The 21,217-nt window shown below is 35.4% G+C and overlaps 1 protein-coding gene across 1 annotated transcript in view; it reads right to left on the bottom strand.

Annotated features, from left to right (window-relative positions):
* ASCC3 (activating signal cointegrator 1 complex subunit 3) overlaps positions 1–21,217 on the bottom strand; it is a 351,207-nt gene that overhangs the window by 95,354 nt on the left and 234,636 nt on the right. The window contains exons 31-34 of the mRNA XM_066358816.1: positions 18,332–18,469; positions 18,125–18,245; positions 16,636–16,768; positions 12,640–12,765 (exon numbers count right to left, since the gene is read on the bottom strand). Of these exons, the coding sequence (XP_066214913.1) occupies positions 12,640–12,765; positions 16,636–16,768; positions 18,125–18,245; positions 18,332–18,469 (518 nt within the window). The remainder of the gene's footprint in view (positions 1–12,639; positions 12,766–16,635; positions 16,769–18,124; positions 18,246–18,331; positions 18,470–21,217) is intronic.

Here is a 21,217-nt window from a genome sequence, read left to right as displayed (position 1 = left end):
AGGGTAAACATTTCTTAAACATTTAACATAAATTACCAAAAAAACCAAATCAACTAAAATCATGCCTCTGAGGCTACAGCAAACTATCTGATAACTACACTAAAATATTATCCATAATCTAACTTGCTAAATATAACAAATATTTATGCAGAATAACTTTAAAATTTTCCATTGATATTTCTTTTTAGTAGAGTTCTTTATGAATGTACTCACTAACATTCTTATTGACTTGCATATAAAAAGAAATACAAAATTTAGTGTAAATAATTGAATTGACATAACATTTATTTAATATTGATACTCTGATCCTTACAATATTTGGGGGAATCTAGAATGTAGAAATCCCTAAAACTGTTTTCTTTGGGCATTCTGGCATAAGTGATAACTTTTATTTATTTACACAAAGTGATAGCTTTTAGATATAGAGAATGCTAGTTAAAATAGCAAGAACACTAAAATCTCAATAATTAAAATACTTGTCTCTTACCAGCCAACACAAATACTAAAATGCATTTAGTTTTGTTAATGATATAACTTCTCTGTTTTTCACCAAGTATTCTTTGTTAATATTTCAACCGAGATTCTAAGGATACTTTAAGCATTTTCAAATATTTATAAAACTAAGATAGTACTACATTTTAATTAGACATACAATTTATAAGACTGTTAAATAATACAACTAAATGTATATGAAGTTATTTTTTATGTAACAAAAACTAGAAAGATAACATATTTTGATACATTTTTGTGTATAAAGGATGGAATCTATATTTACATGGTCTTATTAGTAGCATTAAATGGTCTTCACTTCTATTACCTGAACTTTTCAGTCATCATGCAATTTCTAGCCTAAATAATTACAAACATTTAGCTTAAAACATTACATATAATTTCAATAATCACTCCACTAACTTGAAAAAGCAGCAAAAGCTAAATAAAAAGGTCTGTTTTCATGTTGCACTCTCCACAGTACAAAATTTATAATTTAGTTATTATTTAAACAGAAATATTATACAACTGTTTAATTAAGGATAAATAATACAATGTATTATCATGCTCACTGCACTGAATCATCAAGTCATTATCTTCTCTTTGCCATAAACAGACAGCCTACCTTTATTGTCAGCGAGCTATTTCATTTATTTCACAGAGAAACCCAGTTTCACAATAATTGACTTGTCAGAAGCTCTAATTTATGAGGCTGAGCTCTGTAAGATTTCTCTATATTGGACTCAACCGGCACACAAGCAGGGTTGAATATTTACAATGCTGTTAACAGGTGCTGAGTTGTTTAATGATTCTAATAGCCAGAAGCGTACTGAGAAAGCCAGCGGGATCACAATTACAGGCTGTTTGAACACAACAATTACTAGTCCCCTGAGAGGTGTGAAAGTCAAAGCCAGTTTGATACTGACAGCATCTAGCACATGGGCTAGACAAGCTAACTTGTATTAGCAGTCCACTGGGAAAAGTCATAGCAAACCTCTCCCAATCATAAAAATTTACAAAGTTCATTAAATTTAAACAATACAAATGTAGAACTCTGAGAAATTATTTTTAAAAGATCTTATCAAAGGACAAACAGGAATATCACACATGAAACTCAAGTTATCTTTTTCCAATCTTAAAAAGGATCACATTTCACCAGTTGGGAATAAAAGATATTTTACTGTAATGTAAAACATAGATAAAGTTACAGCAAACAGTTTGGATTTAATGTGAACAGTGGCAGCCATTTCCTCTTTGGTTTATGTAAACCTGGCCAGAGATTTCGTTGGGAAATTTTTCATCAGTATTGAAATGCTGCTGCTATAACTGTCAGTACTGGGAAGTCATTTGTTACAGCGCCATGTTTTTTTATGTTCAGATTATGCAGCAGTAATAATGACAGAAATAATGAAAGTGGTTGCAGGGACAGCTGAAACTACCACAACATTTTTTGTCCCAGAAATATTTAAAAGCTTTCCCAAGGGAAAACAGAAAGTAAAACTGAACACACAAATTAATTCCAGAACTCACTTTAAAATATATTTCATAATGCACCATACATGTGTTTATATGTATATTTGAACAAATGTATATATATGTATGTCTATATATTTATTCATAAATGTATAGCTTTATATGCATATATGTATATATTTGCATACACAGTCACACACAAGAATATAAACTGACAGTCTTTCAACATGACTGCAAATCAGTTAATGTCTTGGATTTCAATCAGTTTTTGGCTTTATATATTTTGAAGTTATGTTTTTATCTACCTAGAAATTTTAAGCTACTATAATTTTATAGTGATGGTGCTTGTTATTTTGCATTGGATTTTGTTTTGTCTGATTTTAATCATCTATTGCATTCTCTTTGTTACTCTTCTTCATATCTTTCAAGTCTTAATTTTTCAACTTTTCTATATTATTTTGACTTGATATGTTGCTTATGAATTGTTTAGCTGATTTAGAAAAATGAATCTAGAGCATTTCTATCTTTCAACAGGAAGGTTTAAATAATTTGTAGCATTTATGATTATAATGGACATGTCTTATGGTATAAAAATATCCTGCCAATCCTCTACTCAAAACCCCTACAGTGGACCCCATTTCTCCCAGAATGAAAGTCAAAGTCCATACCACGGTCTCTAAGGTCCCACACGGCCTGTACACTACCACTGACCCCACATCCCTAATCTCATCTCCTGCTGCGCCACACCTTCTCCTTGCTGCGTCTTGAATAGACCAGACATGCCTGTCTTAGAGCATCTCCTGTTCCCTCGGCCTACTATGTTTTCTAGATAGTCATGTGAGCAACTTCTTCGCTTCTTTCAAGTTTTTGTTCAAATATGGCACTGTGTTTTTTTTAAATACAGTATTATTAACTATAGTCACCATGCTGTATAATATATCCACAGAAATGATCTTATAACTGAAAGTTTGTATCCTTTGACCAACGTCTCCCCATTTCCTCCTTCCGTATCTTTAATTAGGCCCACCGTGATTCCCCCACTCAAACCATGCTCTGGCTCCCCAAGCTTCTTTACCTTGTTCTTTTTTTCAAAACACTTTTTACATTCTAATGTACTTTTAAATTTACTTTCTCTGCTAAAAGAGTATAAATGACATGAAAGTAGAATTTTTGTGTTTAGTTTACTAATGCATTTTCAAAATGCCTAGAATAGTACCTGACACAGAGCAGGTATCCAATAAATACGAACAGAATTAAAAAATATAGATTTAAATTTTAAGTGCTATAAATGACCATTTTAAGGAGATTTTATGATTTTTGAGACGAGAAATTGTACTTACTTTCCAACAGAACCTAATACAGTTGCTAATCATAGTATTTTTAAAGTATAATTGACATATATAATATTGTATTAGTTTTAGGTGTACATCATAACGATTGACATATGTATATACTGCAAAATGATAAAAAATAGTCTAGTTAACAAACTTCATCTCACAGTTACAAATAAACTTTTCTTGTGATGAGACCTTCTAAGATCTACTCGAACAATTTTCAAATATAATATTAACTATAGTTACCATGTGGTAAATTACATCCCAAGACTTATTTATCTTGCACCTGGAAATTTGTATCTTTTGACTACCTTTACCCATTTTGCCTACCCTTACCCCTCTTCTCTGGTAACCACCAATCTGTTCTCTGTATCTATAAGTTCATTTTATTTTATTTCTTTGTTGGATTCCACATATAAGTGAGATCAGAGAGAATATCTTTGTCTGTCTGACTTATTTCAATTAGCATAATATCTCCAAGGTCCATTTTTATGTTGTTCCAAAGGCAGGATTACCTTTCTTTTTTTAAGTCTTTATTTATTAATCTTAGAGAGGAGAGAGAGAGAGAGAGAAGGAGGGAGGTGCAGGAAGCATCAACTCCCATATGTGCCTTGACCAGGCAAGCCCACGGTTTTGAACTGGTGACCTCAGCGTTCCAGGTGGACGCTTTATCCACTGCGCCACCACAGGTCAGGCAGGATTACCTATTTATGGTGAAATAATATTCTACTGTGTGTGTGTGTATACATATATATGTATATATACACATAGGCACATACCACGTCTTCTTTATACATTCATCTACTGATAAACACTTAGATTTTTTCTATGTCTTGGCTATTATATAAATAACACTACAATAAACACAGGGGTGCAATTATCTTTTTAAGATAGTGACTTCATTTGCTTCAAATAAATACCCAGAAGTGGAATTGACAAATCACATTTTTAAATCATATATTTCTATTTGTAATTTTCTAAGGAACCTCTATACTCTTTTCCAATCCCACAAGCTAATGTAAGGATTCCCTTTTCTCTGTATCCTTTACAACACATTTTATTTTTTATCTTGTTGATAACAGCTATTCTAACAGGTGTGAGGTGGTACTTCACTGTGGTTTTGATTTGCATTTCCATTATGATTAGTGATGTTCAGCACCTTTTCATGTACCTGTTGGCCATATATGTCATCTTTGAAAAATACCTATTCAGATCCTCAAACCATTTTCAAATTGTGTTTTTTTCTTGTTTTTATATTTTTATTTTTCTATTGAATCGGATGAGTTCTTTTTATATTTTAGGCATTAAGCTCTTATATCTAATTTGCAATAATTTCTCCCATTTGATAGGCTGCCTTTCCATTTTGTTGATGGTTCTTGGCTATGCAGTAATTTTTTAGATTGATATAGGCCCAACTGTTTATTTTGCTTTTGCTGCCTTTACTTTAGTGTGAAATTGAAGAACTCATCATCTTACGCTCATTATTTTCTTCTAGGAGTTTTATGATTTCAGTTTTTACATATAAGGCTTTAATCCATTTTGAGTTGATTTTTCTGTAGAGTGTAAGATAGAGGTCCAGTTTCATTATTTTGCATGTGCCTGTCTAATTTTTACATTACCATTTACTGAAGAGACTATCCTTTCCCACTGTATATTTTTGGCTCCTCTGTCATAAATTAATTGGCCATATATGTGTGGGTTTATTTCTAGGCTATTATGTTCCATAGATCTGTGTGTTTGTTTTTATGCCAATAGCACACTGTTTTAATTACTGCAGCTTTGTCATATACTTTGAAACCAGGAAGTGTGATATCTCTAGCTTTGTTCTTTCTCAAGATTGTTTTAGCTATTTGGACTTTTTTGTGGTTCCACACAAATTTTAGGATTGCTTTTTCAATTTTTTTGAGAAAATGCCATCATAGCTCTTTTAAAAATTTTTATTAAAAAATGTATTACTGGACTTATTATGGACTCACATGGTAACAGCTCAGGCATCAGTTTCTACTTCAGAATAATGAAAGTTTAGTCTTAACCTAGCCAAGTATTTTAAAGTATGTACAGGGGGCTACTACAGAAACTGGCACATTTGATATGGATAATCAAGAGTAGATAAACCACCACCTCCTGAAATTAATTCAAGTGCATTTATTAATATATGACTAAAGTTTTCAGACTCTTAAAGCTTTGTTTGATATAAAGGTTTGGGAGGGCACTCGATGTAGGAAGAAGAGTAATAGCAAAAGTGCAGAAGTGAGAGGAACGTCCTTTGGTGTGGGTTGATGTCTCCTGTGCTCTGTACTAATGCCTTTGCCTGTGGTGTTGGGGGATAAATACTTAACTCTCCTTTGGAGCAATGAAAGGAAAGGAAAAGCAGCTGCCACAACTGATGCCCTAAGCCAATGAATAATGATGATGTTTCCTTCTGCCTCCCAGTCCCAGAATTTCCTCTCAGCAAAGATGGCCATAGATAAAGAAGGTGAGGCAATGTGAACTAAGGAAAATTCACTTATTTACATGAGCTATACACATAAGATCAGATCCACCAAGTTGTTAATACCCAAGAAGTTCTTGGTATCAGAGGCTTGGTATAATTTTTTAAGTAACAACCCTCAAGATTTCAAATTTGTCCACTGTGCTAACCTCCCCAAACTTCTTGTTCTGCCCTTAATTAGTACTGTTTATTATAATTGCATGTAGATTTTCTCACCATTATATTATTAAAGAGAAGGCAGCTAGGACCCCAAATGGCAGCAGAGTAGGTGGAAGGTATACTCACCTCCTCCCAGGACCAAAGTGGGATTATAATTAAATTACAGAATAACCAACTGAAGACTAGCTGGACAGAAGTCTTGTAACCAAGTATTTACAGAAGAAGCCACACTGAGACTAGCAGGAAGGACAAAGATGCAGAAAGGGCTGGCTTCACTCCCATGGCCTCAGGAGGGATACTTAGCTTTGGTGGGTAACCCCTGAGAAGCATGCAGTCTAAACCCCAACTGGGGATCCCCAGCCCAGAGCACCAGAGCCAGTAAGATGTGCCCACATAACACCTGGCTGTGAAAAGCAGCGGGGTTTCTGCCTGTCAAAGAGAGGCAGGAGTCTGCTAGAGACACAGGAGCCCTCTTAAAAGGCCAAAACACAAAATTGCATTCACAGCCTCTCACCCCGGGCTCTGGTGGTGGGACGGCAGAACAGACTAGCATTGAGTGAAGTGAGTGTGGGGTCTGTGGCTCTAGGGAGAGAGCTGGAGAGAAAGCTGCCAGGATACCTGGCTGAGTCATTCACTTTCCCATACAGACATCATCTTTCTTGGCGGAGCAATTCCCTTTCTGTGGTATCATCCTGGGGGAAAGCAATAACCCAGCGGTTCTCAACCTGTGGGTTGCGACCCCGGCGGGAGTCGAACGACCAAAACACAGGGGCCGCCTAAAGCCATCGCGACCCACAGATTGAGAACCGCTGCAATAACCTTACACTCTGGCCTCTCTTTCATCCTACCCTGTGGAGCCTAGGCCCTGCTGAGGAGTCAGCTGTCTTTGCCATGGTGGAGAGGTCTGGGCAGACTTAGGGGGTGTCAGTGACTGAACTTTGTGGCTTTGAGGTAGAAGCCATTCTCTCCAGTTTCCCATGAACTTGAAAGGAGCTTTCACTCAGGGGAGATCTGCTAGCACCACTCTCTGGGCTTCTGGCATACCCACCTTCTGGGCTACAGAGGCCCAACCTGTCTAGCTCCTAGTGGCTCTGCCCTACTGAAGTCTTGGCCAAATCTGAAATGGATTGAGTTGTGTGGTTCTGGATGGAGGCCATAACCCCCACCACCTCCCCTTCACAGGATATTGATTAGTTCTATCATCTGTATTCCCAGCAGTCCCCTCTGCTAAACTTAGGCTCCTGCCGGAAGAATCTGGGACAGACTGAGTTGTGGGCCTTTAGAACACATTTTCCTCTCGCACGCCTAACCGGACAGAGCCCCCCCCCCCCCACTTCATGCAGCTAAGTCTTGGTCTTTTTAGGCACCCATTTATGTCAAAACTCTCAGCAAAGTGGGGATAGAGGGAATATAAATCAATGCAATAAAGGCCATACATGATAAATCCACAGCCAACATCACACTCAGCTGGCAAAAAACTACATTTCCTCTTAAAATCAGGAAGAATATAGGGATGCCTGCTTTTATCACTTTTTCAACATAGTACTGGAAGGAGTAGCCATAACAATTAAATAATAAGAAGAAATAAAAGGCATCCAAATTGGAAAGGAAGAAGCAAAACTGTTATTATCTGCAGATGACATGATACTGTTTATAGATAACCCTAAAAATTGTAGCAAAAAAAATAATAGAACTGATATATGAATTCAATAAAGTAGAATGATATAAAATAAATACCCAGAAATCAGTTGCATTTTTCTACACCAATAATGGACTATTAAAAAGGGAAACTAAAAGAGTAGCATTCATAATTGCTTCAAAAAATTAAAATAGCTAGTAATAGACTTAACCAAGGTGATAAAAAAAACCTGTATTCAGGAAATTATAAGATACAGAAGAAAAAAACTGAAGAAGATACAAATAAGTAAGTCAAGGCATATACTGTGTTCATGGACAGGGAATATTAACACCATTAAAATGTCCATACAGCCCAAACAATCTATAGAATCAATGAAATTCCTACCAAGATACCAATAATAACATTAACACAAAAAAGTTGGGTTAGAGGAAAATTTTGATATATGATTCATTTGGTTTCAGACATGTTGATTTTGAAATAATGGTGAAAAAACTATGTGAACATTCAGAAAGCAGGTGGAAAATTAGACTAACTTTACAGAGAGGAGACTGGAGTAATGCAGTTTGGGGTTTTCTACATCTTGATGATATTTTAAAGACAGAAAGGATCTCAGGAGAAAAAATTCTGAATATCATACACTGAGAAGAGCAGAAGAGACAACATCACTTCTAAAAAAGGGCAAAACTTGAATTTAGGGATGAGGATGCTCGAGCAGAACCCAAACTAAGGGACATTCTACATAATAACTGGCCAGTATTTATTGTTCTAAAGCAGGGGTCGGGAACTTTTTTGGCTGAGAGAGCCATGAACGCCACATATTTTAAAATGTAATTCTGTGAGAGCCATACAATGACCCGTGTACGTTAGGCATTATCCAATAAAAATTTGGTGTTGTCCCGGAGGACAGCTGTGATTGGCTCCAGCCATGCGCAACCATGAACATGAGCGGTAGGAAATGAATGGATTGTAATACATGAGAATGTTTTATATTTTTACCGTTGCTATTATTTTTTATTATTAAAGAATTGTCTGTGAGCCAGATGCAGCCATCAAAAGAGCCACATCTGGCTTGCGAGCCATAGGTTCCCGATCCCTGTTCTAAAGTGTCAGGTTAGAACCAACAAATAAAAACTGAGGAAATGACAGATTGGAGTGAATTAAGAAGACAGAATGACTAAATGCAATGCAGGATACTAAACTGGAGCCTAGACAGAAAAGGGACATTAGTGGGACAACTGATAAATCTCGGTAAAGCCTACAGATTAGTTAATAGTATTGTTGAAATGTTTATTTTCTGGTTTTGCTAACTTTACCATGGTCCTGTAAGATGTTAACATTTGGGAAGCTGGGTGAAGGTATACAATGCTCCTTTGTACTATATTTGCAATTTTTTAAAGTCTCAAATTGTTTCATAATGAAAAGATAATTTTTTAAAAATTTAAGAAATAGAAGTTAAGTGGTTATGGGAGAAGGAAGGTTGGTGGGGGAGGGGAGTAAAGAGGGACAAATATACAGTGACAGTAAATGACCAGACTTTGGGTGATGGGTACACAACAAAATCAACAGTTCAAATGCTATAGAAATATTTACTTGAAACCTATGTGCTTTTACTGGTCAGTCACCCCATTAAATTTTTCTAAATAAAATTAATTAAAAAAAGAAACAAAAAGGAGATGAACATATAAAGTTCATTCTATCTGTAGATTCAGTAAGGAACTATAATTTTCTGAAGAACTCAATTTGTATTAGAGGATTATTCCCTGCTTGCTAATCAAACAAACTGACAGAAAAGACTGGGTTCTCAGTGTCTAAACTGGACGCTAGATTGTAGACTCAATCTTTTTCAACTCACGACACACATAAGCTAATTACTAAAATTTGTGGCACACCAAAAAATATATTTAATGATCTGACCAAAAAATAGGTAAAATTTTGATTCACTCACACTGACAGCTATCGTTGTGTTAACTGTAGTCATTTTAAAATTTGACAGTTTAAAGGAAAAGGGGTCAATGTCCCTGACTAAACAGTCAGGCAGTACATGCTTTAAAAATTCTTGCTGTACACCATGTGTCTTTTGTAGTTCACCGGTTGAAAATCACTCGTAGAGGCCAAGGAAGCAACTGGAAGGGAGTATAGGAAAAACAGCTCACTAATCAACATTAATTATATTCTTCATAATTAATATGGAAACTTTGAATGGCATTAATTCGTACATTTGATTCTCAACATGATGCTGTAAGGCAAGCTATTCACTTTCCAGATCAAGAAAGTGAAGCTGAAAGAGGTGAAGTGACTCAAGGTTACAATTAGTAAAGGGTAGTGAAGAAACAAGAATCAGTGTTCTGACAACCAGTTCAAAACTCTTTCTACTACATTAATTGCCTCTATTCTTATAAAATATTAATATATTTATGATTACACACCATGCCCTTCCTGGCTCTACAGAAATAAGAGTTGTAAGTCAGAAACTTTGGTTTTAGGTCCTGGTTTTTTCACAAAGTAGTTATGGGAACCAGAGCAAGCCACTTTGTTTCCACTCTCTGTTTCTTCAATATCAAACAAGGTTAACTAGAGTACATGTCAAGTCTATTCCAATATACAATTCCACAATTCTAATCCTGTGATACACTTCCTATAAAAATTTGCAGAGCTAAATGGTGACCTCATAATTCTGTGGTCATGTTCCCAAGTGATACTTTGTACTTAATCCAGAGGTCCCAACAGTTGAGGAAACTCTGAGCAAACTGTCACCATATCCTCAACCTTCTACCTATGTAAGTGGAAATGTTGGTGGAAAACAAATTTTTTCAGGTACCAACAGATAAGATTTAGTTATATTTTTCATCATGCTTTCTGTTTTGAAGAGCTTACAGTGGTTTACTATTTCCTCTTACACCAGGAACGTCCCTCCTCGTTGGCCCTCCTTCCATTTCTTCTCAACCTGTTAAGGTCTGACTCACCTACTCATCTTCCCCCTATTATTAAACAGCTTCCTAACCGGTCTCCCTGCTGTAAATGTCTCCCCATTCTAGTTCATTCTCTACTATAGTGCTGTTAAGTATTGAGACAACATAAAACCTAATTTGGTGATGTTAAAACTATGTTTAAAAACTCCCAGTGGCTCAGAGCCCATAGGATCGGATGCAAACTCCTTAGCATGGAATACAGGCCCTTTACTCTCTGGTTTGGCACACTCTCTGGCCAAGACAATCTTCTTGTTTCTACGTTCTTTAAGCTTTAACTACATCAAACTTCTTGGTGTTCTGCGAACACACTGTCAAGCCCTGAGGTCTTTGCCCATAGAGGTCTTCTAGCCTTTCTACTCTTCCAGATTCAAGATCTGGCTGAAGTATTAGTTCTTTTGAGAAGCTTTCACTCTCACAGGCTTAAATACAGTACTATTAGAGCACTTACGATTTATATTGTAATTATTTATGTATTCACCCCTCCCCATTAAAAGATTAGTCCTTGAAGATTGCAGATGATGTACATTTGTCTTTATGCCTCAGCATCTAGTATAAATAACATCCAATAAATAAGTGAAATAGGTGCTCAATGAAGATCTAAACTAGTGGTAGTCAACCTGGTCCCTACCGCACACTAGTGGGCGTTCCAGCTTTCATGGTGGGTGGTAGCGGAGCAACCAAAGTATAAATAAAAAGATAGATTTAACTATAGTAAGTTGTTTTATAAAGATTTATTCTGCCAAACTTAGTGAAAATCCAATATAAAGTACTTGGTAAGTAATTATTATTACATGCTTTAACTTGCTGTAATTCTGCTTTATAAATTTTGTAAAGTAAAGTTACTTCCCTACTTTATAAATCACCATTACTGTGGAACCAGTGGGCAGTTAGAAAATTTTACTACTAACAGAGATACAAATGGGTGGTAGGTATAAAAAGGTTGACTACCACTGATCTAACCTATACATCCCGGGTCAAAAGACATTACCACAACCTCCCGAATTTTATTTCCTTCTGAAGGGTCCTTAAGGTCCCTCACAAATACCTCACAAATTTTTTCCCTTACATCTTTACAACCCAAGCTTCAATCTTCTCTAAATTCCAACTGACCCAAGTCAATTGCTGCCATGTAGTTTGACACATTTTTTAATGATTTTTGTTGTCTCTCTAAGGACAGAGCAAAGTCCTTGAGCACATCCTAAATTAATTAAAATAAGCTAAGAAATAAATGCATATAATTATTCATTTTCTAATATATTACATTCATTTTCTAATATATATCACAATATATTGTGATTGTATCAGAGACATCATTTGATTCTCTGGACAAATTCACACATCTAAAATATTTTTAAATTTAAAAAAATTTATTAAATTTATTCATTGATTTTAGAGAGAGAGAGAGAGAGAAAGAAAAGGGACAGAGGGTGAGGAAAACATCAATTTGTTCCATTTAGTTGTGCATTCACTAGCTGCTGCTGCTTCTTTTTTTTTAATACAGTGAGGGGAGGCAGAGATAAGACTCCTGCATGTGCCCTAACTGGGATCCAACTGGGAAGCCCACTAGGGGGTAATACTCTGCTCATCTGAGGTGCTGCTCCACTGCTCAGCAACTGAGCTCTTCTTAGCACCTGAGGTAGAGGCCATGGAGCCATCCTCAGTGCCCAGGGCTAATTCGCTCCAGTTGAGCCATGATTGCAGGGAGGAAAGAGAAAAAGACAGAGAGAGACAGAGATAGAGAATAAAGAGGGGGATAGATGGAGAAGCAGATGGACACTTCTCCTGTGTGCCTTGACTGGGAATTGAACCTGGGCCATCCACATGCCGGGCCGACGCTCTACCACTGAGCCAACCAATCAGGGCCTGGTAGTTTCTTGTAGGTGCCCAGCCTGGTGATCGAACCTGCAACCTTGGCATTTTGGGACGATGCTCTAAGCAACTGAGCTATGTGGTCAGGGCAAATTTATACAACTAGAATGTCCAAAGTTCCGACTCTTTTGTTATGTATCTGAATTTAGAGATGATTACTTTCAAACATAGTTTCTTTCAGTGCAAAACAGAAATAAACAGTGGCCCTGTGCTTACCTGGGGTTCATGATAAGACGTCGGAAAAAGTAAGTCCAGGTGATATAATCCATTGCATCTTGCTTAGATGTTATTGTCCCACCAGCAATCTCTGCATTTAAATGATCAGACAGCACTCCCAATAAACTGTATAGTGAACAAGACATGGGAAACATACATGAACATTAAACAAAGCACACTCTATCTTGCACAGTCAAAACTCAGATATTATGTTCCAAAATAGAGAAATAATGTATATAATTTATATGTTTTGTAAATGCTTTCAGGGAAATGAATTGCAAGATGGAAGTAAGCACTGACTGAAAGAAACAGAGCCTCTAACTTTCAGAAGATGAGACAAGCTAAGAGCAGACAACAGAAGATATACTTTGGAGAGCATGAAGAATATACTCATGGTGTACAGGAGTAGTAAGTAAGGGATAATACTGGAGCAGATAAAAGGAGGTTTGGCAAAAAGATAATAGTTATGACAGAGCCAAGATGTTACTTTCACTCACTCAGTGAATACTAAGTCCTCAGTTATAGATGAGATATTATACTAGGTATTATTACATATACAAAGATGATCAGATGTGCTGAAAGATTAGCATAACAAAATGTTCATTTTAGTTTCTTATGTAAAATACAAAAATGAAAAGTATTGTCCAACAAAAGAAAAGGCTCAGTAAATCATGGATACATGGAACAATATGCAAGTATTAAAAATAGTTTTAGCAAAGGATATTTTAAGGACATGAAAAAATGGACATAATAAGTGGAATAAAAAAAGCCATAATACTCTCAATTTATCAGTGGCAGAGTATAAATCCATATAGTCAATCTGGAGGGCAACTTGGTAGTACCTATTTGAACAGTCATCATGACTTAGGAATTCCACTTTTCCATTACTGTCTGCTAGAAAAACATTTATATGTTAAGAAAGGAAAATACTTTACTACAACTTATATGTGAAAGGAAAAAGTTGAAAACTCTTTAAATGTCCATTAATACAGAAATTAATATATAAACTATGGAATTCTCTATAATAGAGAAAACAATAATCATCAAGATACAGAATTAAAAATTAAAATGTAAAATTTCTTTTGTAGATACTCATATCAGATTAAGCACATTCCTTTATATTTCTGTTAGCTAACAGTTTTCTTTTAAACATTTTTTTTTGATTCAGTAAGAGGAGAGGAGGCAGAGACAGATTTCCACATGCACTTCCACCAGTATTCACCCAGCAAGCCCACTAGGGTGCGATACTCTGCTCATCTGGGGCATTGCTCCATTGCTCATCTGGGGCATTGCTCCATTGCTCATCAACCGAGCTCTTAGCGCCTGAGGCAGAGGCCATGGAGCCATCCTCAGCGCCTGGGTCCAATCACTACAATTGAGCCATGGCTTCAGGTGGGGAAGAGAGAGAGAGAGAGAGAGAGAGAGAGAGAGAGAGAGAGAGAGAAGCGAGAGAGGGGAGGAAAGAGAAGCAGATGGGCGCTTCTCCTCGGTGCCCTGACTGGGAATCCAACCCAGGACTTCCACATGCTGGGCTGATGTTCTACCACTGAGTCAACCAGCCAGTGCTGCCACTAATAGTTTTTATTAGAAATTGGTGTGAGATTTTATCAAAAAAATTTTTATATCTATGAGGTAATCATAATTTTTCTCATTTTTTTCCTATTGCTATGGTAAATTATATTCATTATTTTCAAGTAATAAATCATTTTTGCATTTGTGAAATAAATTATACCTAGTTATATTATATATCTTTACATTGCTGATTTGATTTGCTCATGTTTTGTTTAGGATGTATACATCAAAATATTTTATCTTTCATATTCAAACTGCTTTGATTGATAAGACTTTAGATATTATATTTCTTTTTGTGTCAGTTTCAGTAAGATTTTAAAAAGAAATTCTTAAGGCCCTGGCCGGTTGGCTCAATGGTAGAGCACTGGCCTGGAGTGCAGGAGTCCCGGGTTCGATTCCCAGCCAGGGCACACAGGAGAGGCGCCCGTCTGCTTCTCCACCCCTCCCCCTCTCCTTCCTCTCTGTCTATCTCTTCCCCTCCCGCAACCAAGGCTCCATCGAGCAAAGCTGGCCTGGGCGCTGAGGATGGCTCCATGGCCTCTGCCTCAGGTGCTAGAATGGCTCTAGTCACAACAGAGCAATGTCCTAGACGGGCAGAGCATCGTCCCCTGGTGGGCATGCCGGGTGGATCCCGGTCGGGTGCATGCGGGAGTCTGTCTGACTGCCTCCCCGTTTCCAACTTCAGAAAAATACAAAAAACAAGAACAAAAACATGAGTTGAAATAAAAAAATAAATAAATTTTTACCACTTGAGTCAAATTTTAAAAATTATTCACATAAAGTTTTCATATCTTACTTTTTTTTTTTATGCCTCTGGTATTTTTTGATTCCTGATACCAATTTGTTCCTTTTTTCTTGATCAGACTTAAAGGTTTATAAATTTTATTCTTTCCAAAGAACCAACTTTTGGCTTTGGTTATGTTTTTCTTTTTTTTTTTGTATTTTTCTGAAGCTGGAAACGGGGAGGCAGTCAGACAGACTCCCCCATGCGCCCAACCGGGATCCACCAGCACGCTCACCAGGGGGGCGATGTTCTACCTGCCCATCTGGGGCGTTGCTCTGTTGCACCAGAGCCATTCTAGCGCCTGAGGCAGAGGCCACGGAGCCATCCCCAGCGCCTGGGCCATCTTTGCTCCAATGGAGTCTTGGCTGCAGGAGGGGAAGAGAGAGACAGAAAGGAAGGAGAGGGGGAGGGGTGGAGAAGCAGATGGGCGCTTCTGTGTGCCCTGGCTGGGAATCAAACCTGGGACTTCCGCACGCCAGGTCGACGCTCTACCACTGAGCCAACCGGCCAGGGCTGGTTATGTTTTTCTAATGTATCATGTTTGGTTTCAATTCAATATTCTTGCTCTTATTTTTCTTCTCTTCTCTTTTCTTTGAGTTCAATTTGCTAATTTTTTTCTAAATTCTTAGAATAGAAACTAAAAATAATATTTAATTGAATTTTATTGGGGTGGCACTGATTAATATAATTATATAGGTTTCAGGTGCCCAATTCTACAACACATCTCTGTACATCATACTGTGTGTTCACCCCTCCAAGTCAAGTCTTTGGCCATCACCATTTATCCCCCCATGCACTTCTTTTTCAAATGCATATTTATGGTCAAATATTTTCCCTAAGCACAGTGTAAGCTATATCCCACAATATTTAATGTTTCACATTTTTCAAATTTAAAGGAATGAACATTAGTAGTATTAATAACAATTAAAAACCCAATAACTATTTATAGTATACATTAAAAGCATGTTTTGTTCTGCCCAGTTGGAATATTGTAAAGGAGATATAGTATATTAAAAAAGACTGATAAAAGGTAGCAAATGATAAATATCAGAAATAAAAAATGTGTACATCTGAGGGAGAAAAGATTTTTAGCTAAGAGGCAAGAGGGGTAGTAGTTACTGGGTTGACAGAGAAGAATGTAATGATTCTGAAATAGGCCACTGGCCTACATTATTCACTCCAAGTCCTTTTATTTAAAATATTCAGCTAATAAGTATACCACAAAGACACATACCAAATTAATACCTTATTAAATACTTACTATGTAGTGACAAGTACTTTATATGATAGCTAGTATAGTTATCATCTCCATTTTATAGACAAGTGACCCAAGGCATGGAGGAATAAAATATTTTGTTTAATATCAAGCAAAGGGTGGAGCTCGGAGCTCAGATATGAACACAGTGTGTCTGACTCCAGATTCAATGTGACTGATCACTGTACTACATATACTACTTCTTTTAAAAACTATTATTAAATAAAAATTGTAATTCAATGTTGCCTTATAGCAATAATTATATTCAATTTCACTTCAAATAATTTTCTGAACTAGTTTTACTAATTTCTGTCTAATAAAATATATCCACAAAAATATCAACTTGCTATAACATGAATTTAAAATAATTTATAGCAAAATTTACCTTGATTCTACTGGGAAAGGTTCATAAAGAAATTTTTTGTAAAAGTCTTTCTTTATGTCATGAACCAGAATTACAGCTTTGCCTTGGTCATCAAACTGAGGCCTCCCAGCACGTCCCATCATCTGGAGAACATCTATAAAAAAGAAAACAAGAGGTATTTACCAAGGTGTATCTTTTGATTATGGCATTTGTCTACAATACTACAAAATAACAAAGGACATAGGGTATCTTAAGAGCATGTAGGCCATCTCTGATGCCTACCACTGACTTTCTTTGGTGTATGTATGTATGTATGTATGTATGTATGTATGTATGTATGTGTGTGTGTATATATATATATATATATTTATTTTTTTTTTTGAGAGAGAGGCAGGGAGAGATGGGAATATTGAGCTGTTCCTGTTATGTGCCTTGACCGGGGAATCAAACTGGCAATCTCCGTGCTCTGGGTGATGCTCCAACCAAATGAACTATCTGGCCAGGTTTAATTTTTTTTTTTTTTTTTTTTTGCCAGGGTTTAATTTTTGTTTTTTTAAGAGACAGAGAGAGGAAGGGAGAGAGAAGGGAGGGGGAAGTGAAACATTCATTTGTTGTTTCACTCAGTCGGGCATTCATTGGTTGCTACCCGAGTATATCCTGATCAGAGAACAAACCTGCAACATTGTTGTTTGCTGGACCACACTCTTAATGGACTATTATTGACTTTTTACTAATTAAATAATCAATTCAGTATGATAGAAAATTGAGTCTCAAAAAGGTTCTTTATTACTGTTTGTAAAGTAACAAAGAAGAAAGGTTCCTTTAGTTAAATGCTTAAAAATGCTGTTTAAATTTAAAAGAAAAAGTAACATGTTTAGAAGAATGTCTTTAGCAGAGTCATTTGATTATTTCTCCTGAGAAATGGGTCAATGTACAACTTGTTCTTCATCCATCCATTGTAAACCATATCTTTCTTTTACACTGCAGGAGTGTCTGAAGTAAGTAATGATGTAGAAATAATAGAGCTTTTATATGCAGTCATTGAGTATAAATACACATTGAGTATATTTCTCTCTTTAGAACCCACTGAAAATGGTTTTATTGAGTTTTTAAAAGATGTTAATAGATTGTTCACACAACAAGTGTCTTAGTTCCAAAAGCCCCAGGACAGTATCATTTCTAGTGAAACAAATTTTAAAATTACACATTACAATGTTTAATTATAATTTATTAGGTCACTAATAGCTACTAGTCAATACTTTTATTTATTTATGAATTTGACACCATTAATTATGCTTTTGATGTTTCTTAACAAATTGGGTAAATGTATGACTGGGTAAGTAACAGTAAATAAAATAGCTCAATACTTTAATATTTTCACTGGAAAACAAAGTTACAATTTGCTCATTGTATGTTTAAATGTGATCAATTCTCTAAAATTTAACTCATGCAAATTCAAATTATTAAGGCAATAAAAGTTTAATGTATGTATAATTTTTTTAAAAATTACCTGTAATGGGAAAATCCACATAACGTCTTGTTTTACCATCATAATACTCTGTTCCTTTAATAATTACTAAATGAGCTGGAAAGTTTACACCCCAGGCTAATGTGCTTGTAGCAATAAGAACCTAAAAAATAAAAGGTATAACATATCTAACTAAAAACATAACTTTTAAATTACATTTAAATATCTGATCATGGGGAAAAAAAATACCTGAACTTTACAGTTTACAAAGAGTTCTTCGACTGTTTTCCGGTCCCTTTCATGTAGTCCAGCATGATGCATCCCTATTCCGAAAGCAAGTGTAAGCTTCAGGTTGGAATCTCTTAGCGTTCCTATTATGTCCTCCATCTGCAAATGCAAACAATTATAAGATGTAGGCTCATTAGCTTTAAAATGTTTATATTAAAGCTGAATTTGATTTATTTTGGTTTCGCCTATGAAATTATATGAACATAAAAATATATTCCTTATCTATGGTTATGATTAAAGTTAAATTGATTTAAAAGAATATCTTAGTGAAAATGAATATTCAAAATAAAGTTTAAATGTTATCCATCTTATTTTTACGCATCAAAGGAAAAAAAAAACACCTATGGCTAAGTGGAATATCCCCTTAACTATTAAAGGGATGCAGTGTTGCCTAAAATGTTTTAATGACTCAGATTATCTTTGTCATAGAAAAGACATATCTTTTTGGATCAGAGCTAAAACTTTTGAAAATATGAACAAAAAAATAATACAAATAACCAGTCATAATCTCACTACACTGACAGGGATTATTCAAGTTTAGGTTTTCTCACTGCCTTGACAAAGGGTAAGCCAGATAATCTTGTTGAGCCTCAGTTTAATAATTTAAAAATCAAACGTGTTATTTTTGTTTATTTCTCATTTCTTTGATCAATAGTACAATTAAGTACTCATCATATTTACCAGCTGTTTTTCTTTGTAAATTATCTTTTTGTTTTTTTAGGTGGATGTGATAGCCCTTTTTTCTTACTGGCTGTGCTAGGTCTTTCTGGACAGAGGGTGTTACCTCCTTGTCCATCATATGCTACAATGCTTTCATCCAGTTTTGGTCCTTCATTTAACTTTTTTTTACTTTATAAACTTAAAATTTTAAATCAATCCCATATGTTTTGTTGCCTCATCTTGTGATCAGATACATATTCACCTACTAATTCAACTTGTTATACTTTTACTTTTTGCAGTTAAATAATTAACGTGTAATATATTTTGTAACAGCAAAAATGGTAGAAATCTAAGTTATTTTTTAAAATAATTAGTCAAATATTCTAGCAATTCTGGTTAAATAATTCCATACCTCATTTACTTTAAAAGCTAACCTTATTATACTCAGCACTCTTATATACTCCAGTTTTTAAATTTTAAAAGATTTAACATCTAGTTTCAGTTTAAATCACTAAAATTTCATGTCTAAATGGTTTCTAAAACTTGTATTTTATAAATACCCTCCAAATATTCTATCATTTCCTACTCTACATGGAAAATACTTAATGCAACCCAGATTTTATGGAAACATGCCGCAAATCTTATTTTCTTTTCTTTTTCTTTTTTTTTTTATTAAATTTAATGCAGTGACATTGATAAATCAGGGTACATATGTTGAGAGAAAATATCTCTAGATTATTTTGACATTTGATTGTGCTGTATACCCCTCCCCCAAAGTCAAATTGTCTTCTGTCACCTTCTATCTGGTTTTCTCTTTGTGCCCCTCCCCTCCCCTAATCCCTCTCTCCTTCTTCACCCCCTCCCCCCTCCCCCAACCTCCCGCCCCTGTTGCCATCACATTCTTGTTCATGTCTCTGAGTCTCATTTTTATGTCCCTTCCATGTATGGATTCATCTTAGTTTTTTTTTTCTGATTTACTTATTTCACTCCGTATAATGTTGTCAAGGACCAAAAAGCTTTGGTACATATATACTATGGAATACTACTCAGCCATAAGAAATGATGACATCGGATCATTTACAAATCTTATTTTCTTACAAAATTAATTCCCTCTAAAGAACTACGTAGAAAGCCCATTCTCTTTCTATTTAATGATAGACCTGTTCTGGTCTTTGAAGCAGAGGAGGACCCAAGGTGTATCATGGGACAGTTCTTTCTGGACAACTCGACCAGGGAAGTAAGGCAGAGACCAAGTAGTTTGAAACTACATGAGCATTTTTAAATAAAGCACATTTTAGTTATACTGTAGCTTCACTACCAAAGTCCAAGAGTAAACACTAGTGGAACAGGAACTTGGAAATAGGTACATGTATAATTATTATATGTCTAAGAACTGAGATAGAAATATTAAACACTGACAATTGTTTGCAGACTTCATTTCCTTTTCCAACTACTATTAATCACCTCCAATTTACACAAGTATACTTAATAATAAAACTCTGGGCTGTGCATAGACCAATAAATACCATAGATCACAAAATCTCCATCTAGGGAAACTACACCAGGCTGAAGTTTAGTAAAAATGCATAAGACAAGCAGATAATATTGTGAAGCATTCCAACTGTTTTCAGTTTTACTCATTTTTTGCCAATGGTCAAAATTTTTTTCCTAGTTTTTTTTTTAATGTGGCTTGCCTTTATAATTATTATTAATGTATAAAAAATACTACACAGACAAGGTGCAGTATTTTTGACATATATAGAAATAGTATTTATCAACTTTCCCTGAAGGAAATGCAATATATAAACAGTTCATTCTGTGTTAGAGTCATAGTAAGGTCACCTGATATTCCTGCATTATTTACTTTGTAAACTGTTAAGCAAGATTATGGAAATGTGTTAACATAAATCCACTTTACCTTTAAAATTAGCGGATAAATAAGATGACTACAAATGCATGCTATAAAGAAAGGTGCTTGTCTGGTCTCATAAATTATATGTCAGCCATTCACAAGTGACAGCCTAATATCCATTTTTTGTTCAACAGTTCACCATATAAAATATCTTCAATTTATACTATCAAGAATTAATTCACTGATATTCTTGCTCTGAGAATTAGTTTCAGGGATTTTTTTTTCAGTTTCATAACTTAAACAACAGTGTATTGTGTTTTTAAAATTTGTATAAT

This window comes from Saccopteryx leptura, chromosome 1, assembly GCF_036850995.1.
Source record: "Saccopteryx leptura isolate mSacLep1 chromosome 1, mSacLep1_pri_phased_curated, whole genome shotgun sequence".
NCBI lineage: Eukaryota > Metazoa > Chordata > Mammalia > Chiroptera > Emballonuridae > Saccopteryx > Saccopteryx leptura.
The sequence above is the reverse complement of the archived record's forward strand: the minus strand, read 5'-3'. Positions and strand labels throughout refer to the sequence as shown.